Genomic DNA, 17614 nt, shown 5'->3' on the forward strand with positions numbered 1-17614 from the left:
ACAAGACTTGTGTCTACTGTTTAAAGTTTAAATGAGTCTCTAGGTGAAACTATGCCGGAGAAGTAGACGTTTAAAAATCTCCAATTATTGTTCTTTTTCGCTCATTTTTTTTCGGCTGTCCCATTCACTTCAATGCAAAATTTTGGGCAGTTTTTCATGACCTAAGTCGCAAAAAAATCTTATTCTGTAGAGAAAAGTAATAGCACACCGATCCCGATCAAACCGCACGTTTTGATATATAATTTGTATGACAAGTAGCGGGACGAAATTGTGTCCGGAAGAGGAAGAAGAAAAAATCCACAGTATAACAATAGTGCTCGGCCCTAAATATTTAATAAAAGGAAATGGAGACTAATGCACACTGAATAATAAAATATGAGTAAATAAAATGATAAAAGATAATATATGAGTACATGTATGAATTAGAATAAAAATAAACATTTTATATAAACAATAAAATATTGGTAAAACAGACAAAAGCTAATAAATCAAACAAGTAAAAAACATAAAGTTGTGATAAAAGATAATGATGCTAATAATAAGACACTACATAAAAGCCAGATTAAAAAGATTAAAAGGTTTTTAGTTTTCATTTAAAAGCATCAATATTTCTAGCGCTCCTCAGATCCTCCAGCAGGTTGTTCCAGCATTTTGGAGCAGAGTGGCTGAAGGCTGAATCACCAAATGTTTCAGTTCTGCTCTGTGGAACAGCTAAAAGAGAAGAGTCGGAGGATCTGAGGGGCCTGTTAGAGCGTAAAGCTTTTACAGCTTCTACCTCTCACCCGGGTTCTTTTTCCTAAACTTGGTTTACAAAATACTCAGGACAAATGAATAAAGTCAACCATTTATTGAAAGAATCATAGCCAAATGCAATGCTCAGCGCTGGACTCTGCCAAGTGACCCCAATGGCATCACAGGACAGAGTGCTTACAAGCAACTCTGATTTTACATATTGCTTCTTGGATTTTGGCGAAATCCCGTACAATGGGTGGGCTCTTTAACGCAATTGGTCAATTTGGAAATGATATGCACTGGTTACCACCCATTAACCAAGCATCTGGGGATTGAACATCTCACTGATCAAACTTTATGTGTGTGTGTTGTTGTCTGCTGAAGCTCCACATCCTATCCTGTGCTCCCCCATGCATACCTTTCCTGAACTCTGACCTCTCCTAACCGTAAATGACCAGTCCTGTCAGTGTATGGCCCAGTTCAGGTCATAATTTTAAGTCTCAGGCAATGCTGAGTGTCCCAACTCCCACAGTTTCCCTCTGTTGAAGTGATTTAATCACTTCACCCAAAAAATAGTGATGTGTTAAACCTGCCAGGGGCTAGGCAAACAGCAGGTCAATGTCTTGGCCTTCAGCAGCATGTGCCGCCTCCCCCCGGCACCTCCAGCCGATTCACTGCTGATTTGCCACCTCCCTGTCCGAGCAGGCCTGTAGTGTGTGTGCAGACAGAGTGTGTTATTGTGTACATTTAATTCTCCCAACTCAACTATAGCTTCAGCTAAGTGTAGACGTGCCCTATATCTGTAAATGTGTTAACCTTATCTTCGCAAGTATACGCAGCAAATTGAAAAAGCGGCGGGGAGTGATCTTCGTCAGATGTCTTCACCTCGGTCTGAGGCCATCTTTCTCCAACCTGTGAATCTTAATTTGGTTTAGTTATTGTAAAACTCCTGTTGTTAAGTGGATCACAGAAAAATCCTTCATTCACCATTCCTGCCATTATCAACATTTTTTAGACATTAGACATGTTAACCTGTTTATAGTATATTCTATAGTTTTGGTAGACAACCTATGCAGAGGCAATTCATTTATAAGATGAATTTTATGTCTTTATATTTCCAATTCATATTGTATAATTCTATGACATTTATTAACCCTCCCCTCATGTGAGTCTATGTGTTTTCAAACTTTACATGTGAACACACTCCCATTAAGTTTATCAAACAGTTATATGCCATTATCATCATACATTTTAGCAGTCAGAGAATACCATTAATCAGACAATCTTGTTTTTGTTGTGCCAAATGTGTAGAAGTGTCAGATGGTGAAAAGTCTTCTGCTCTAATGTTTTACACTCCTTTAACATGAGTTCAAAAGAATCTAAGCTGCCTTTCTCTGTCTCTGCCATTTCCTCTTCGCCTGCTAGTTTCCTTAAGTGTGTGTATGTATGACCTAAGGTCAGAGTGTCTTGTGAAGGGCTGAGTGTGTGTGTGTGTCTGTTCTCTGCTATCTGTCTTCTCTCCCTGCTTGTATGTGTATTGTGTGCTAAGTCTAATGTCCTCACAAAGCCTGTCAGGAGAAATATCAATGTTAACACACCACAGTATACATTTTAGCTTCTAACTAATAGACATGAAATGTATTAACTGTATGTTAGCCTTAGCAGGTAGAACATATCTTTCAACACTTTTTCAAACACATTATTACTTATTATTACTTTCAACAGCCAACACAATAAACTCATGATGAAAATGGTGACTTCTAGTGACCAAACAATAGACCTCAACTAAAAATGGTGACCTGGTTGCTTTTAGTTCAGAGCCAATTCAATTCAATTTAGGTGTAAGACTAATCATTAGTTATAAGTACTACTAGAATCTAGTTAATCGTCATTCAATTAATCATAAGCCAAAACAGTAAAAATAATACTATCTAACCCCGGCACTAGCCGGCCATATAGATTAGAATACCTGAAATAAACAGTTTGTTTGGTCAGTATATACTTTTAAAAGGGGTCTACCTGTGAAGATAAATTTACACTTTTTTATAATATTGTATCATAGTATACAATAGGCTGAAATAAGATAATCAATTGGATAGTATACCTCACAGGACAGCTATGTTGAATATGTAACTAGTCTAATGAGAACACTTTTGTTATACCGTTCTCTAAGGGATATAGAAACTGGGCATGTTGAGGGTTTATAATAAAATTTTCCTCTCCTTTTCCTTCCAATTACCCACTAGTTACCTCTGCGTCTTAAAGGGGAACCCCCTCAGTCATTTGGTAGTGACTGTTGATTGTTATTTCTGTTCTTGTTTTCCCTAACCACAGAATATGCGCGACAATTATGATTGTGATAACCGTCAGGGTGATCAGGCCTGCTCGTGTATCACAACCAAGTCGTTTGAATGGCTTATCATACCTCCTTTGAAGCATGTCCATCTTCACCCCACTCCTTCTCCTCTTCTCTCTGTGTTCACTCTCCTTCTCAGATTGTTTACCTTTTTCCTTTTTCTTTTGCAAATCCTACATACATTTTTATTGTTTTTTCTTCTCTTACTTCATCTTGTCAACACATACTAATACCTTCTTTTTTCTCAGACTTTTCTCTTCAGTCCTCAGTTACAATATGCACAGTGTAAAATTATCATTATACACACACTGCCCTTATTGTCTGAAGTGGTCACCCGAGGGAGCCTAGGGCCCAACCTCGCAGCCGGGGGAAACAAGAGGAACTAGTGATTTTGGAAGTTTTCGTCAAGCTTCTACCCTTTCAGGCGGACGAAACTTAGCTAGTCTTTCTCCCAAAATCTCCTCTGTTTTCCCTTTTACAACAGACTCAGGTGCAGTGTCACCAACCACAAATCCCCACAATACTGTGTTTTTGGAGAGCCCCGTGCAATGGACCCATGAGTCCTGGAGCTTTCACCTTAGAGCCTCTGTGAGGAACCTCCCACAGTCAATATGAAAAACAAAAATCTGTCCCTGCGTCCTATTGCCTTTTCATATCCTTTTTCCTTTTTCCTGGGCCCTGACAGTACCAGCTGTCTTCCTTTATCCTTTTAAGTGCGGAACCGACCCATTCCAAACGGGATTTTGACAGTCCCTAACTGCCTTCGCTGAATAACGACGGTTGAAAAACCACTTGTTCCAAACAAGATTTTTTCCCTAACTTACCTATGAATATATATTTATTCTTACACTATCTAACAGAACCGCACTTACCTGTTCCAAACAGGTTTTCTAAATTTAAGGCTCCTTCCACTTTTACGGGAAGTCCTGATTTGTTCCAAATTCCTATGTTTCGGACGCTCATTTACTTGCCCTATATGTACATATGTGTTTTTAATATTACATGTGGCTATATTCAATCACAATGTCCCATCAATAACAACTTAACAATAACAATAATACTCACAATTTAGAATCTTCCTCCTCCAGACCAGAGGTCTCCGCCCAACACGACAGATAGACCAAAGTCTGGCAGAAATTCAAAAAGGTTTTCTGTTTACCTTATTTGTGGAGCTCCTTGTCGTTTGGGGGAGAGTCCCTCTGGTCCGTCAGGAAAAGAAGAAAAAATATGGAAAAAATCCTCAACCAAGAAGAATCCGGGTCACCGGCACCAAAATTGTTAGAGCGTAAAGCTTTTACAGCTTCTACCTCTCACCCGGGTTCTTTTTCCTAAACTTGGTTTACAAAATACTCAGGACAAATGAATAAAGTCAACCATTTATTGAAAGAATCATAGCCAAATGCAATGCTCAGCGCTGGACTCTGCCAAGTGACCCCAATGGCATCACAGGACAGAGTGCTTACAAGCAACTCTGATTTTACATATTGCTTCTTGGATTTTGGCGAAATCCCGTACAATGGGTGGGCTCTTTAACGCAATTGGTCAATTTGGAAATGATATGCACTGGTTACCACCCATTAACCAAGCATCTGGGGATTGAACATCTCACTGATCAAACTTTATGTGTGTGTGTTGTTGTCTGCTGAAGCTCCACATCCTATCCTGTGCTCCCCCATGCATACCTTTCCTGAACTCTGACCTCTCCTAACCGTAAATGACCAGTCCTGTCAGTGTATGGCCCAGTTCAGGTCATAATTTTAAGTCTCAGGCAATGCTGAGTGTCCCAACTCCCACAGGCCACAAGCATCTCTGAGATATAATGTGGTACAAGGCCACGTAGTGCTTTATAAATTAATAAAAGGATTTTAAAATCAATAGGAAAACTAACAGACAGCCAGTGTAAAGACTTTAAGACAGGTGTAATGTGTGCTCTCCTTCTGGTCTCAGTCAGAAGTCGTTTGTCCGTGTTGCTCAGAAAGAGAGTTGGTAAGGTAAATGTATTTTTGTAATGTTGAGTAAATGGTCACATCTGTATACAAAAGATCCTCTGAACTCATATTTATTTTAAAGTGATGGAGTTTCTTTGCTGGAGCAGAAATATATTACTTTTGTTTCGATTTATTTGAATTTATTTCACAAGTAATAAAATCTAAATCTGATATTATGATGATCCACAACAACAGAAAGACAAAGTTATTCTACTAATTTTAAGGAAAACTCTTTGATTAGAACATAATAATGTTGAGCTGCACATTTGAAATCCGAACAGATCTGATTGGATAATAAATGGATTTTTATCTCCATCATTTATTCTTTATTCAGATTGAGGGGCTGCAGTTTGTCAGAGATCAGCTGTGTTTCCCTGGCCTCAGCTCTGAAGTTCAACCCCTCCGATCTGAGAGAGCTGGACCTGAGTTACAATGAGCTGCATGATTCAGGAGTGAAGCTGCTCTCTGATCATGTGAAGGATCTGAACTGCAGACTGGAGACTCTGTGGTCAGTACGAGGACAGATCAGTTCATGCTGGTTTAACAGTGTTGTAATCAACTCATGGAGGTTAATGTGTACCTCACATTGAGGTTTCCCTCTACTTCCACCTTCTAGTGAAACAATCATGGATTTTACTCAAAAAGTGCAGTTTCTTCTTTTCTTTATCTTCTGTTTCTTTTCTTTCTTCTTCCACAAACTATAAAATTCAAACTGACGATGCAAAGCCAAGCAACAGTTCAGTCAACTGCAACTTTTAACAGACATGTGATTTAACAGTTGTTTTCCTGTGATGTTCTGGATGCAGACTAATGACAAGTTAATTCCTCTAATGCAGGCTCAGAACATTAATGTGATGTAAAGTGTGAGATAAGTCGGCTCGTCTCAGGACTCTGAAGCTGGCTGACTCAAAGAACGAACAATACTTTAAACTTGATCCATAACTTTTGGGATTGTTTTTATCTCTACAGGATCAATGACAGGACGATCAGAGCTGAGAAACCAAAACAAAGTCAGTATTGTCCCACATTCATCAAGCTACTGCACATTAGAATCTGATTTAAACATGAACATGTCCTTATACAATAATACCATGATATATGTCAGATTCCATTTTTTTTGCTGTTGTGCGAAATATTCTAGAATTGCGTCTGCTAAAGTTTCTTAGCTCATTCAAGTTTTCACTTCTTCCCTCCATCAGATCACTCTGATGTCAAACTGGATGTGAAAACAAACCTGCCTGACCACAACTTAAAGGTGAGAGAGGATCAGTTTTACAATGTGAAGTATATTTATTTATGAAAGATTACTTTGTAGCAAGCAAACGAGGCAGGGGAATCGTCACTTTTGTTCATTGAACTTTATTCATCCATCCATCCATTTTCCTCCGCTTATCCGGGGCCGGGCTGCGGGGGCAGCAGGCTAAGCAGGGCATTCCAGACGTCCCTCTCCCCAGTCTAGCTCCTCCTGGGAGACCCCGAGGCGTTCCCAGGCCAGGAGAGAGATATAATCCCTCCACCGTGTTCTGGGTCTTCCCCAGGGCCTCTTACCAGTTGGACGTGCCCGGAACACCTCTAACGGGAGGCGCCCGGGAGGATCCTTACCAGATGCCCAAACCACCTCAGCTGGCTCCTTTCGACTCGAAGGAGCAGCAGCTCTACTCCAAGCTCCCTCCGGATGTCTGAGCTTCTCACCCTATCTCTAAGGCTGAGCCCAGCCACCCTACGGAGAAAGCTGTTTTCTGCCGCTTGTATCCGCAATCTTGTTCTCGGTCACTACCCAAAGCTCATGACCATAGGTGAGGGTTGGAACGTAGATGGACTGGTAAATCGAGACCTTTGCCTTCCGGCTCAGCTCCTTCTTCACCACGACGGTCCGGTACAACGCCCGCATCACTGCCGACGCCGAACCAAACCGCCTGTCCATCTAACGCTCCGTTCTACCCTCACTCGTGAACAAGACCCCGAGGTACTTGAACTCCTTCGCTTGAGGCAGTACCTCTCTCCCCACCCAGAGGGCGCAATCCACCATTTTTCAGCAGAGAACCATGGCCTCAGACTTGGAGGTGCTGACTCTCATCCCAACCAATTCGCACTCGGCTGCAAACCGCCCCAATGAGTGCTGGAGGTCCCGGTCTGATGAAGCCAAAAGAACCACGTCATCTGCAAAAAGTAGTGATGCAATTCTTAGGTCACCAAACTGAATCCCTTCCTCCCCCTGGCTGCGCTTTGAGATCCTGTCCATGAAAACCACAAACAGAATTGGAGACAAGGGACAACCCTGGCAGAGGCCAACACCCACTGGCAACGTGTTTGACGTTGTGCCGAGTATGCGGACACAGCTCTCACTTTGGTTATATAGGGACCGGATAGCTTGTAGCAACGAGCCCGGTACCCCATATTCCCGCAGTACCCGCCACAAGACTCCCCGAGGGACACGGCCGTAGGCCTTCTCCAAGTCCACAAAGCACATGTAGACTGGATGAGCAAACTCCCATGACCCCTCCAGAAGTCTTGCAAGGGTAAAGAGCTGGTCCGTTCTTCCACGGCCAGGACGGAAGCTGCATTGTTCCTCCTGAATCTGAGGTTCGACAAGCGGCCGGAGCCTCCTTTCCAGCGCCCTGGAGTAGACTTTTCGGGGAAGGCTGAGAAGTGTGATTCCACGGTAATTGGAACACACCCTCTGGTCCCCCTTTTAAAAAATGGGAATCACCACCCCGGTCTGCCACTCCACTGGCACTGTCCCAGACCAACAGTGTCCAGAGCCTTCAGCATCTCAGGGCGAATCTCATCCAACCCTGTCGCCTTGCCGCCGGGCAGCTTTTTGACTACCTCGGTGACTTCTGCCAGGGATACTGATGAGTCTTCCCCTGAGTCTTCAGACTCTACCTCCTCCACAGAGGACATGTTGGCTGGATTAAGGAGTTCCTCAAAGTGCTCTTTCCACCGTCTGACGACATCCACAGGTCGGGGCCGGCAGGTCTCCGCCCCCGCTGAGCACAGCTTGGGCCAAGCCCTGCTTTCCCTTCCTGAGTCGCCTGACAGTTTTCCAGAACCTCTTTGAGGCCGACCGAAAATCCTCCTCCATGGCCTACCCGAATTCCTCCCATACCCGAGCTTTTGCTTCAGCTACTGCCGCAACTGCAGCCCTTCTGGCCGAATGGTACCTGTCTGCTGCTTCTGGAGACCCTTCAGCCAGCCAAGACCGAAAGGCCTCCTTCTTTAGCTTGATGGCCTCCCTCACCGCTGGTGTCCACCAGCGGGTTCTTGGGTTGCCGCCACGACAGGCACCGACGGCCTTCATGCCACAGCTCCTACCAGCCGCATCAACAATTGAGGCTTTGAACATGGCCCATTCGGACTCCATGTCCCCAACCTCACCTGGGATGCTGGAGAAATTCTTCCGGAGGTGTGAGTTGAAGACCCTGCAGACAGGGGCCTCCGCTAGACGTTCCCAGTTCACCCTCACTACACGTTTGGGTTTGCCAGATCTGTCCAGCATCCTCCCCCACCACCTGATCCAACTCACCACCAGGTGGTGATCAGTTGACATCTCTGCTCCTCTCTTCACCCGAGTGTCCAGAACATGCGGCCGCAGATCTGATGATACGATAATAAAATCGATCATTGATCTTTGGCCTAGAGTGTTCTGGTACCAGGTACACTAATGAGCAACTCTATGTTCGAACATGTTGTCCGTTATGGACAGACCGTGACTAGCACAGAAGTCCAATAACAAAACACCACTCGGGTTCAGATCGGGCAGGCCATTCCTCCCAATCACCCCCCTCCAGGTACCATCATCGTTACCCACGTGAGCGTTGAAGTCTCCCAGAAGAACTATAGAGTCCCCAGGTGGTACCCCTTCCAGGACACCACCCAGAGACTCCAAGAAGGCCGGGTACTCCGAGCTGCTGTTCAGTGCATAAGCACAGACAACAGTCAGAGACCTTCTCCTCTCGTTCCTCGGGGAGAACTCCAACACAGCGGCGCTCAGCCGGGGGCTTGTGAGTACCCCCACACCCGCCCGGCTCTCTCACCCTGGGCAACTCCGGAAAAGGAGAGAGTCCAGCCTCTCTCCAGGAGTTTGGTTCCAGAGCCCACGCTATGTGTGGAGGTGAGCCCAACTATTTCTAGCTGGTAACGCTCCACCTCCCGCACAAGCTCGGGCTCCTTCCCTGCCAGCGAGGTGACGTTCCACGTCCCCAGAGCCAGCCGCTGAAACCGGGGGTCAGCACGCCCAGGTACCCGCCTTCACCTGCTGTCCGACTCACACTGCACCCAACCCCTATGCCGTACTCTGCGGGGGCTGGGCCCACAGGTCAGCGGATCCATGCCACCAGACGCTGGCCTGTGTGCTCCCATCCCAGGTCTGGCTCCAGGAGGGGGCCCCGGTTTACCCATGCGGGGCGAGGTACACCGCTGTTCTTGGATCCGCTTCATAGGGGTCTTTTGAATAGAATAGAATAGGTCTTTATTTGTCATTGTCACATGTACAACGAAATTCAAAGTGCTCTCCAGTAAGTGCAACATTTAAGTGTCTATAAAAATATAAATATAAAAAGAAAGAAAAATATGTACAATTCAAAATACCTAGTTTAGACAAACACATAAACAAACCCAGACATACATGCATAGTCGCACAGGAAAAAAAACAACAAAGAAACAGCATGAACACATAGTCGAGACAAACAACAGTACAGAACATATCTCAAGTGTGTTGAGCCATCAATGTGAATGCAGTGCAATATTATCGTTTTTTTCCAGTATTGAGGGTGGTTATTGCAGTTGGATAAAAGCTGTGTTTGAGTCTGTTAGTCCTTGTGTTGAGTGATCTGTACCTTCTGCCTGAGGGCAACAGTTCAAACAGTGAGTGACCGGGATGGTGTGTGTCCTTAATAATGTTCTGGGCTTTTTTGAGGCAGCGGGAACTGTGTAGTTCTTCCAGTGTGGGGAGAGGGCAGCTGACAGTCTTTTGGGCGGTGTTGATGACCCTCTGGAGTGCTTTTCTCTGAGCCGCTGTGCAGCTGGAGTACCATATGCCCATGCAGTATGTGAGGATGCTCTCGATGGAGGCACGGTAAAAGGACACCAGCAGACTTTGTGCGATGTTTTTCCTCCTCAGTATTCTCAGAAAGTACAGCCTCTGCTGGGCCTTTTTCAAGAGCTCAGAGGCGTTCACGCTCCAGGATAGGCTGTCTTCTATGTGGACTCCAAGAAAGCGGAAGTCTGCAACCCTCTCCACACAGTCCCCGTTGATGAATAATGGTGTGATCTCTGTTTTCTTTCTCCTGAAGTCTATGATGAGTTCTTTGGTCTTTGAGGTGTTGAGGAGCAGGTTGTTAGCCTTGCACCATGTTGACAGCTGCCCCACCTCCTCTCTGTCGGCGGCCTCGTCTCCCCCTCTGGAGATGAGCCCCACCACTGTGGTGTCGTCCGCGAACTTCACCATGGTGTTACTGTGATGGGCAGGGGAGCAGTCATGTGTGTAGAGGGAATAGAGTAAGGGACTCAGCACACAGCACACAGCCCCAGCTTGACCACCAGTTTGTGAGGGAGGATGGTGTTGAATGCAGAGCTATAATCCACAAAGAGCATTCGCACATAGCTCCCCTGCTGCTCCAGGTGGGATAATGCAGTGTGGAGTGCTATGGCTATGGCGTCCTCCGTGGATCGATTCTCTCTGTAGGCAAACTGGTGGGGGTCAAGGCTGCGGGGCAGGTCCGCTGTGATGTGACTACGGACCAGTTTCTCAAAGCATTTCATCACCACTGTCGTGAGTGCCACTGGCCGGTAGTCGTTGAGTCCAGAGATGTGGGATTTCTTGGGTAGGGGGACTATAGTTGAGGATTTCAGGCATGGTGGGACAGTGGACTGTGCCACAAACTGGTTGAAGATCTTTGTAAAGATTCCAGCCAGCTGATTAGCACAGTCCTTCAGCACGCGTCCAGGGACGCCATCAGGACCAGTAGCCTTCCTCGGGTTGACAGCCCGTCTGTCTGGCCCTCCGCTGGGACCACTTTGCCTTAGGAGACTCTACCAGGAGCTACTGCTCCCGACAACACAGCTCCCAGGATCACTGGAGCACACAAACCCCTCCACCGCGATAAGGTGGCGATTCTTGGAGGAGTCATTGAACTTTAATTGAACCTAATTTCTGTTAAAACAATATTTTTGTGTCTTTCTTATCTCCAGGCTCCATTCTCCTTCTCACCTGAACTCACATCTGGAGATTCATACAGGTAATCCTATAAAATAACAAAATACTAGTCACACTTCTTTCACTGTTCATCAAGTTGTGATTCTCAGCTAGAGTCTGTTGTCTGTGGAGAGCTCGTCAGCAATCAGTACAGACATGGACAAACAGACTCACAGGTCAGACATGGAGGCTAAAGGCTTTGCACTCAGCTCAACACCAGAGAGTGAACAGGTGGAATCATGGACACCATGGCTGCATTCATAAAGCCTCATATATTTACCCTCTCCCACACTGATTGCATCAAGCTACTAAACAAGGTGTTGGCCTGAACATTACTAGTGATTTGGGGTTCAGGTGTCTTGAACTAAAACAGCATTACAACTATGACAAGCTGACAGAGGAACAAAGTAGCTAAGCCAGTATAGATAGAGAGTGGTCGATGCAGGTAAGGAATGGGAAGGGGGTGAAGAAGACCAGCGGGGCATGGTGAGGTGCCTTACTGCTGGTGCAGGTGGAACAGGTGGAGACGTAGTCCTTAGTGTAAGTGTTGTTGGAGGAGAGCCAGGGTCAGATGAAAACCTGGATAGCATGCTGTCTTGGAAGCTTGGCCCCACTGGAGCACAGGAGATCTATCAGGCAGAGGCACGAAAATCCGGTCGGTGGACAGCCCCCGGGAACTGGAAGATCCTCTTAGGCCTCCTGGACCACCCTTGTAATGTCCCACCTTGTTGCACCCACCAAACAGGAAGATGGCCGGATGGTTTCCTCAGATAAATGTACTGTATATATGGATGAATGTATAGTTGATTGAAGAACAGGGCCCACCGAGACTGGGACGACTTGAACCTGCGAGTAAAGTGAATTTAAGACAAGTTCTGCCCCGACCAGAGTCCAAGTTGTCTACCTACAACACAAACTCAACTGTAGGATCAGAGGGATAAAATAGGGGCAGAGGAAAAGTATTTTAACTTGACAAATGCAGCCTCAGCCAAAGGTGACCACACAAAGTGAGTTTTTGGCAGATGTTAACTTAGTGCTGGTGATCCATCCTGAAGAAGAAAAAAACAAGAGAAGGACGTATATCTTGGTAAACGCAATCAATTTATTCCATAAATCATAATGGATGAAACAAACTCTAGGTCTGAATACGTTTTGGATTGTTGGATTGGTCTACTGGGTGTTAATATGCCGTACACCTCAATCTGTTTCCCTGCGCTGCTCATGAACAGCTGTCAGTGAAAGCAGATCATGTGACCAACTATAGATGCTTGTTATATGAATTCATCCCTTCTATGTCCTACAGGTTCATGTGTCCTGGTCCAGGTGTGTTCCAGTGTGATTTGACTGGACTGGTGTTTGTTATGGCTCAGGAGGCGGAGCTGCTGTACAGGACTGTCCAACGGGATCAGAGCCTCCTCCAATCAGCTGGCAAGCAGGCTGCAGGGCTGCTGTTCGATATCAAGAGTTCTGAGGACTCTGCTGTCCTTCAGCTCCACCTCCCACACTGTGAAACAAAGGAAGGTAAATACATGGATGGCATGTTATAAAATAAAAGTCAGAGGCAAACTCCAGAGTTAATAATTACAAATGTATTTTAACTGTAAACTCCAGTGGTTCAAAGTGAATTGGGTAAAGATGAACCTGTTCTGCTTTCACAGCATTGCTCTTTGACGGCCTGCTGTCTGTCGTCCACATCACTGATGATGGAATGAGCATCTTGGAGCCGCTGGAGATAACAGACACTCATGTGGTTGTGAAGGTCCCTCACCTCTCTGTCTTCGGCCTGATCTGGGATATCATCAAAAGGTTTCTGAACATCTCACTGTCAATAAAGGGCCAAGTTCTGCTGTTCCTCCGACCTCCGGATGAAGAGGATCAAATACTCAACGTATTTCTGCTGCCGGAAAACATCCCTGTGGAACAGGTAAAGCTGTCGGTCATATGTGCTCACCATCAGTCTGAACTGATGTTTTAAGTTACAGCTGTTTCCACAAAGATGAAATAATTTTGTTAGACTTGTTCTGTGTTTAGAATTAAGTGCTTTAAATTCAAATGATGAGGATGAACATTTCATCAAGAATCTTTTTCCTTTAACCTTTTAATCGTCTATAGTATTAAATTGTTTGTTCTCTGTGCAGTGCTGTTGTGTTTGGAGACTTTTATCGAGAATATTTCATGCTTTTTTAATTTCCTTACAGTTCATCCTCATAAAGATGTTTTAGTTGATTGTAATTCTCTGCAAAGCAGTCAGTCGACATGTGTTGTTTGTAAATGTGCTCAATGGATAAAATTGCCTTGACTATGTCAGGAAGAACTAAACTAATGAAATGTTCCGTTACTGAAGGTTGCCGTCCAACAAGAAGGTGCTGAGTTCATCCCGATTCCCTCCAAGTGTCATCTGAGCTTTGGTCAAAGTTACAGTGTCCACTGTGAACCTGAGGGCTTCCATATACAGCCGGAGGTGAGTCAAGTCACTTGGTTCAACAGAATCATCCTGAATACAGTTTCTGCTGCATGTAGATTCACAGTCAGGGAAGAACCAGATAAACATTTTTACAAAAGCTTTTATAAAATGACTTGTTGTTTCTGGTTTTCAGTGTGCACCATTTGAGTCGAGTTGTGGACCAAATTTCCCTCCAACATTTGAAGTTTTCCTGACTACAAACACAAAGAAGGTGACTGTGAAGGTCCAGGACCAAGAGGGGAACGTAGTCTGGAAATGTCGAGTGCCCTTGACAGGTACAAACTCCAGCCTCCTGCAGCAGCACGCCACCTGATGTCACAGTTCAGACCTGTGACACATTATATCATAGATATGTATATCTGCTCTCATGAACATTCTCATATCGTTAGTTAGGCTGCATTGCAGCACATGCTTGCTTCATTAACTGAACAAAAATCTACTCCTGGTAATATTGTTATAAAGTCAAGAGTCCTCAATAACAAAACTGTAAAGTGATTGTTGGTTATATAACACAATATTTATTTCCCGGTTATCTTCCAGGTGCAAGAGCGGAAATTAGACAGAGAAATGTCCCATCAGAGGACAGAGTCCCAGCAGAGGGCAGAGTCCCAGCAGAGGACAGAGTCCCACCAGAGGGCAGAGTCCCAGCAGAGGACAGAGTCCCATCAGAGGACAGAGTCCCAGCAGAGGGCAGAGTCCCAGCAGAGGGCAGAGTCCCAGCAGAGGACAGAGTCCCAGCAGAGGACAGAGTCCCAGCTGACGAGAAGCTGTTCTCAGTTCGGATAGAGTTCATTCACAGAGTGACTGAACCTGTTCTGAAGCAGCTTCTAGATAAACTTCTTGAGCGTCATGTCATAACTGATGGTGAAATGCAGTCAATCAGACAAACAAACATAACAAAAGCAGACAAAGCACGAGACATGATCGACACGGTACGATGTAAGGGAGCTGAAGCCAGTTCAGTTCTGATCGCTGCTCTCCGTGAGGTGGATCCATGTCTTTCCAGAGTGCTGAAGTTGAGCTGAAGCAGAAGAGAAGAAACTGTGGTGATGAATCTCTGGTACAGCTGAGTGTTACCAGAGCTTGTCATATGAGAAGTTTTTTGAAAGCGATCAAACTTGGACGACATTGGATGACTGTTGAGCAGCGACATGATTCTCTTCATCGACCGTGTCTTCGACCATGTACTAAAACAGAGAAATGTTCTGCTGTTATTCACACAAAGAAGCCTTTTTATATGACTGTGGCTGGTCAAGTGGAGTTTAAAGCCAATGAAAAGAGAGAACCAGACAGGTTATGATCCTTTGGTTCTTGATAAATGTAAAAGCCTCAAATAAGTAGCTACTGATCCTTCTCTAAAGACCATTCCGAGAACAATCCCCTTTGTGTTTTAAACATTTTCTCTACATTTTAAAGTTTTTGTCTGAATGTCAGATGGTTACACGGAGTATCTTTGACAACACACAACGTCAAAATGTCAGTGGAATCAAAAGAAGATCAAGAATTTAGAACTTTTCAGCGGCTTTGTGTTAAACGACTCAGGTGAATTCTTACCAATCACATTGACTTTTAACATTTTTATATTTTTCTTTGCTTTTAGTCTGAACACAGTTAAAGTTCCCACTCAGGAAGCTGTATGGCACATCAAGCAGGTCCAGTCAGACCAGTTCTTGTGTTTGAAGTTCCTGGCTGTTTTAGCTCACGCTCCAACAATGGTTGTCAGTCTTCTACTGGGTTCAAACCAGTTGAGTCTGTAATATCTTCCTCATAACCTTTTCAGTTTGTAAACTCAACATTCCCTCCATAAGTGTAATGTGATTGTGACCCCATGTGCATTAATGTGCAGCTGTAACATTATTAAGAGCTCTCCTCGAGAGACAGGGGCTCAACTGAGAGCTGAAACAGGTATTTAGTCTGGATTCACACACATTAAAGACGATGTGTTGATAATCTCAGATGATGGAGAAGAGGAGGGGAAGAGGTTGTTCTTGGTTTCAGCCACTAGATGGAGGCACTTCACTGATGGACATAGAAGATGAAGCTGAGGCAGCTGGCAGATGTAACAATCAGAAAAAACAGCTAAGATGAAATTGCAGCCTTTTTTATGTTAATAATCATTTTTCTCATATTCTTAGTTTGTCCCATCAAAACAAAGTGCTACATGACAGATTTTGTCTGTGTTTGTTACTCTACTAAGACATTGTTCTGTTTATTCTGACACCAAAGTACATTTGTTTTGGATTATCCTCATTTAAAGAAACAAAAAAAATACATTTTCATACCTATATATTCAATGAGACAGTGCAGAATAAATGCTAACAAATGACCAAAGGAGAAACAGATGACTGCTGTAACCCTCTCAGCATCACACAGATCAGTGCTTCTCAATTAGCTGCACTAACAATAAACAGACTCATAAATGCTTCTCATTTTACCTAAACACAATATTCAATTTCAAGAAACTAGTAAAAAAGAAACACCATGTTTATTAAATATGTTACAGCACTACTGTTTCTTTCTTCTTCTTTTTTTGGACATCACAGTCTTGTTTCAAGATCAAAATCTTTTTGTGTCATGTAAAGTAAAATATGATATTTTTATTGAAGAAGTAAATAAATATACACCCAGTTAAAAACAAATCACAGATACAGGTCCTAATCTTGGTCCTAAATAGTGTTATACTACCTTGGGATATTGTATGTTCATTCATTTTTACTTTTTATAAACATTTCTATACATATATATTTTCTTTATCTACTTGTATTAAGATGATAGTTATTAAAAATTTATTTTAACTCGCTTTCTTCAGCGTTGTTACCTTTGTTTTTAGCGGTTTTTCTGCTTCATCCTGTAATAGTTTTTTGGGAAGTTTATTGTGTATAGAATGTATGTCTATTATGTCTTATTTTTATATTCTTTATTCTGTTTTTATATCTTTGTGTCTGTATCTTGAGCTGCTGTGACAACTCAATTTCCCCACTGCAGGATGAATAAAGTCTTAACTCATCTCATCTCATCTTACCTTATCTGTGTATTTTTGAGAGTTACGCAGAAAAAAAACAACCCAAAAAACCCTGTATGTGTATGGTGAAGTCAGCTGTAATTGGTCATCAGGTAAAATGTGTCAGATAAGGTTAGAGGGTCATAGACCCATAGAATGTTCCAGCCAATCACAATAATTGATCTTGTATTGTAGCTACATCACTATTTGTCACGTAACAACAGGTTTGATTGGTCTGAGGCGGCTAAGGTGGGCAGGGCAGAGTGTGACATGGAGTCAGACAAACTGTGGTCAGTGAGTGTAACAGTGTCAATAATTATCTTGTGTTTATTGTTAAATTCTTGTTTAACTCTTGTTTTACAACCATGGTTCTTTTACCGTTTGTATTTTATTGTGAAAGTCCACAGCGGAAGTTGGAGTTCCTCTAACCGCAGTGCATCACCGGTATCAGCAGCTAACGGTCTTCTGCTGCGGGTAAGTTGCTGCTCTGTTCACTCGGACTGAAAAGTGTAAACTATGTTTCATATAATGTGTAAAATTCATCAACATTTGCCGTTTATATTGTTTATTAAGTGAAATGCCTGTAGAGACCGTAGTTCTGCTCAATAAGAAAGTTAACTGAATGAAAACGAGTAGCGGTTTAGCTAGCCGCTAACGGCTCTGAGGAGTGACGCGACCTGTACGTCACTAATATGGAACTGTCCTTTGTAGTTTGAGCGGGAACATCAAAGCAGCTTTACGTCATTGTGAACAGCTGTGGCTGTGTGAGGCCCGAGGGGCTGCAGCTCTGTTTATATTCAACTTGTTAGAGCTGTTTTTTTGCAGAACAGAACAGAAGAGAGCAGAGTAAAATCCTTTTAACTATTTATTCATCCAG

At 43.8% G+C, this 17614-nt stretch overlaps 1 protein-coding gene across 1 annotated transcript in view; it reads left to right on the plus strand.

The window, feature by feature from the left end:
- The window catches only part of LOC131976312 (NACHT, LRR and PYD domains-containing protein 12-like), a 101555-nt gene that overhangs the window by 52399 nt on the left and 31542 nt on the right, over nt 1-17614 (plus strand). The window contains exon 15 of the mRNA XM_059339283.1: nt 12576-12793. Within this exon, the coding sequence (XP_059195266.1) occupies nt 12576-12793 (218 nt within the window). The remainder of the gene's footprint in view (nt 1-12575; nt 12794-17614) is intronic.

Source organism: Centropristis striata, chromosome 8 (genome assembly GCF_030273125.1).
Source record: "Centropristis striata isolate RG_2023a ecotype Rhode Island chromosome 8, C.striata_1.0, whole genome shotgun sequence".
Lineage (NCBI taxonomy): Eukaryota > Metazoa > Chordata > Actinopteri > Perciformes > Serranidae > Centropristis > Centropristis striata.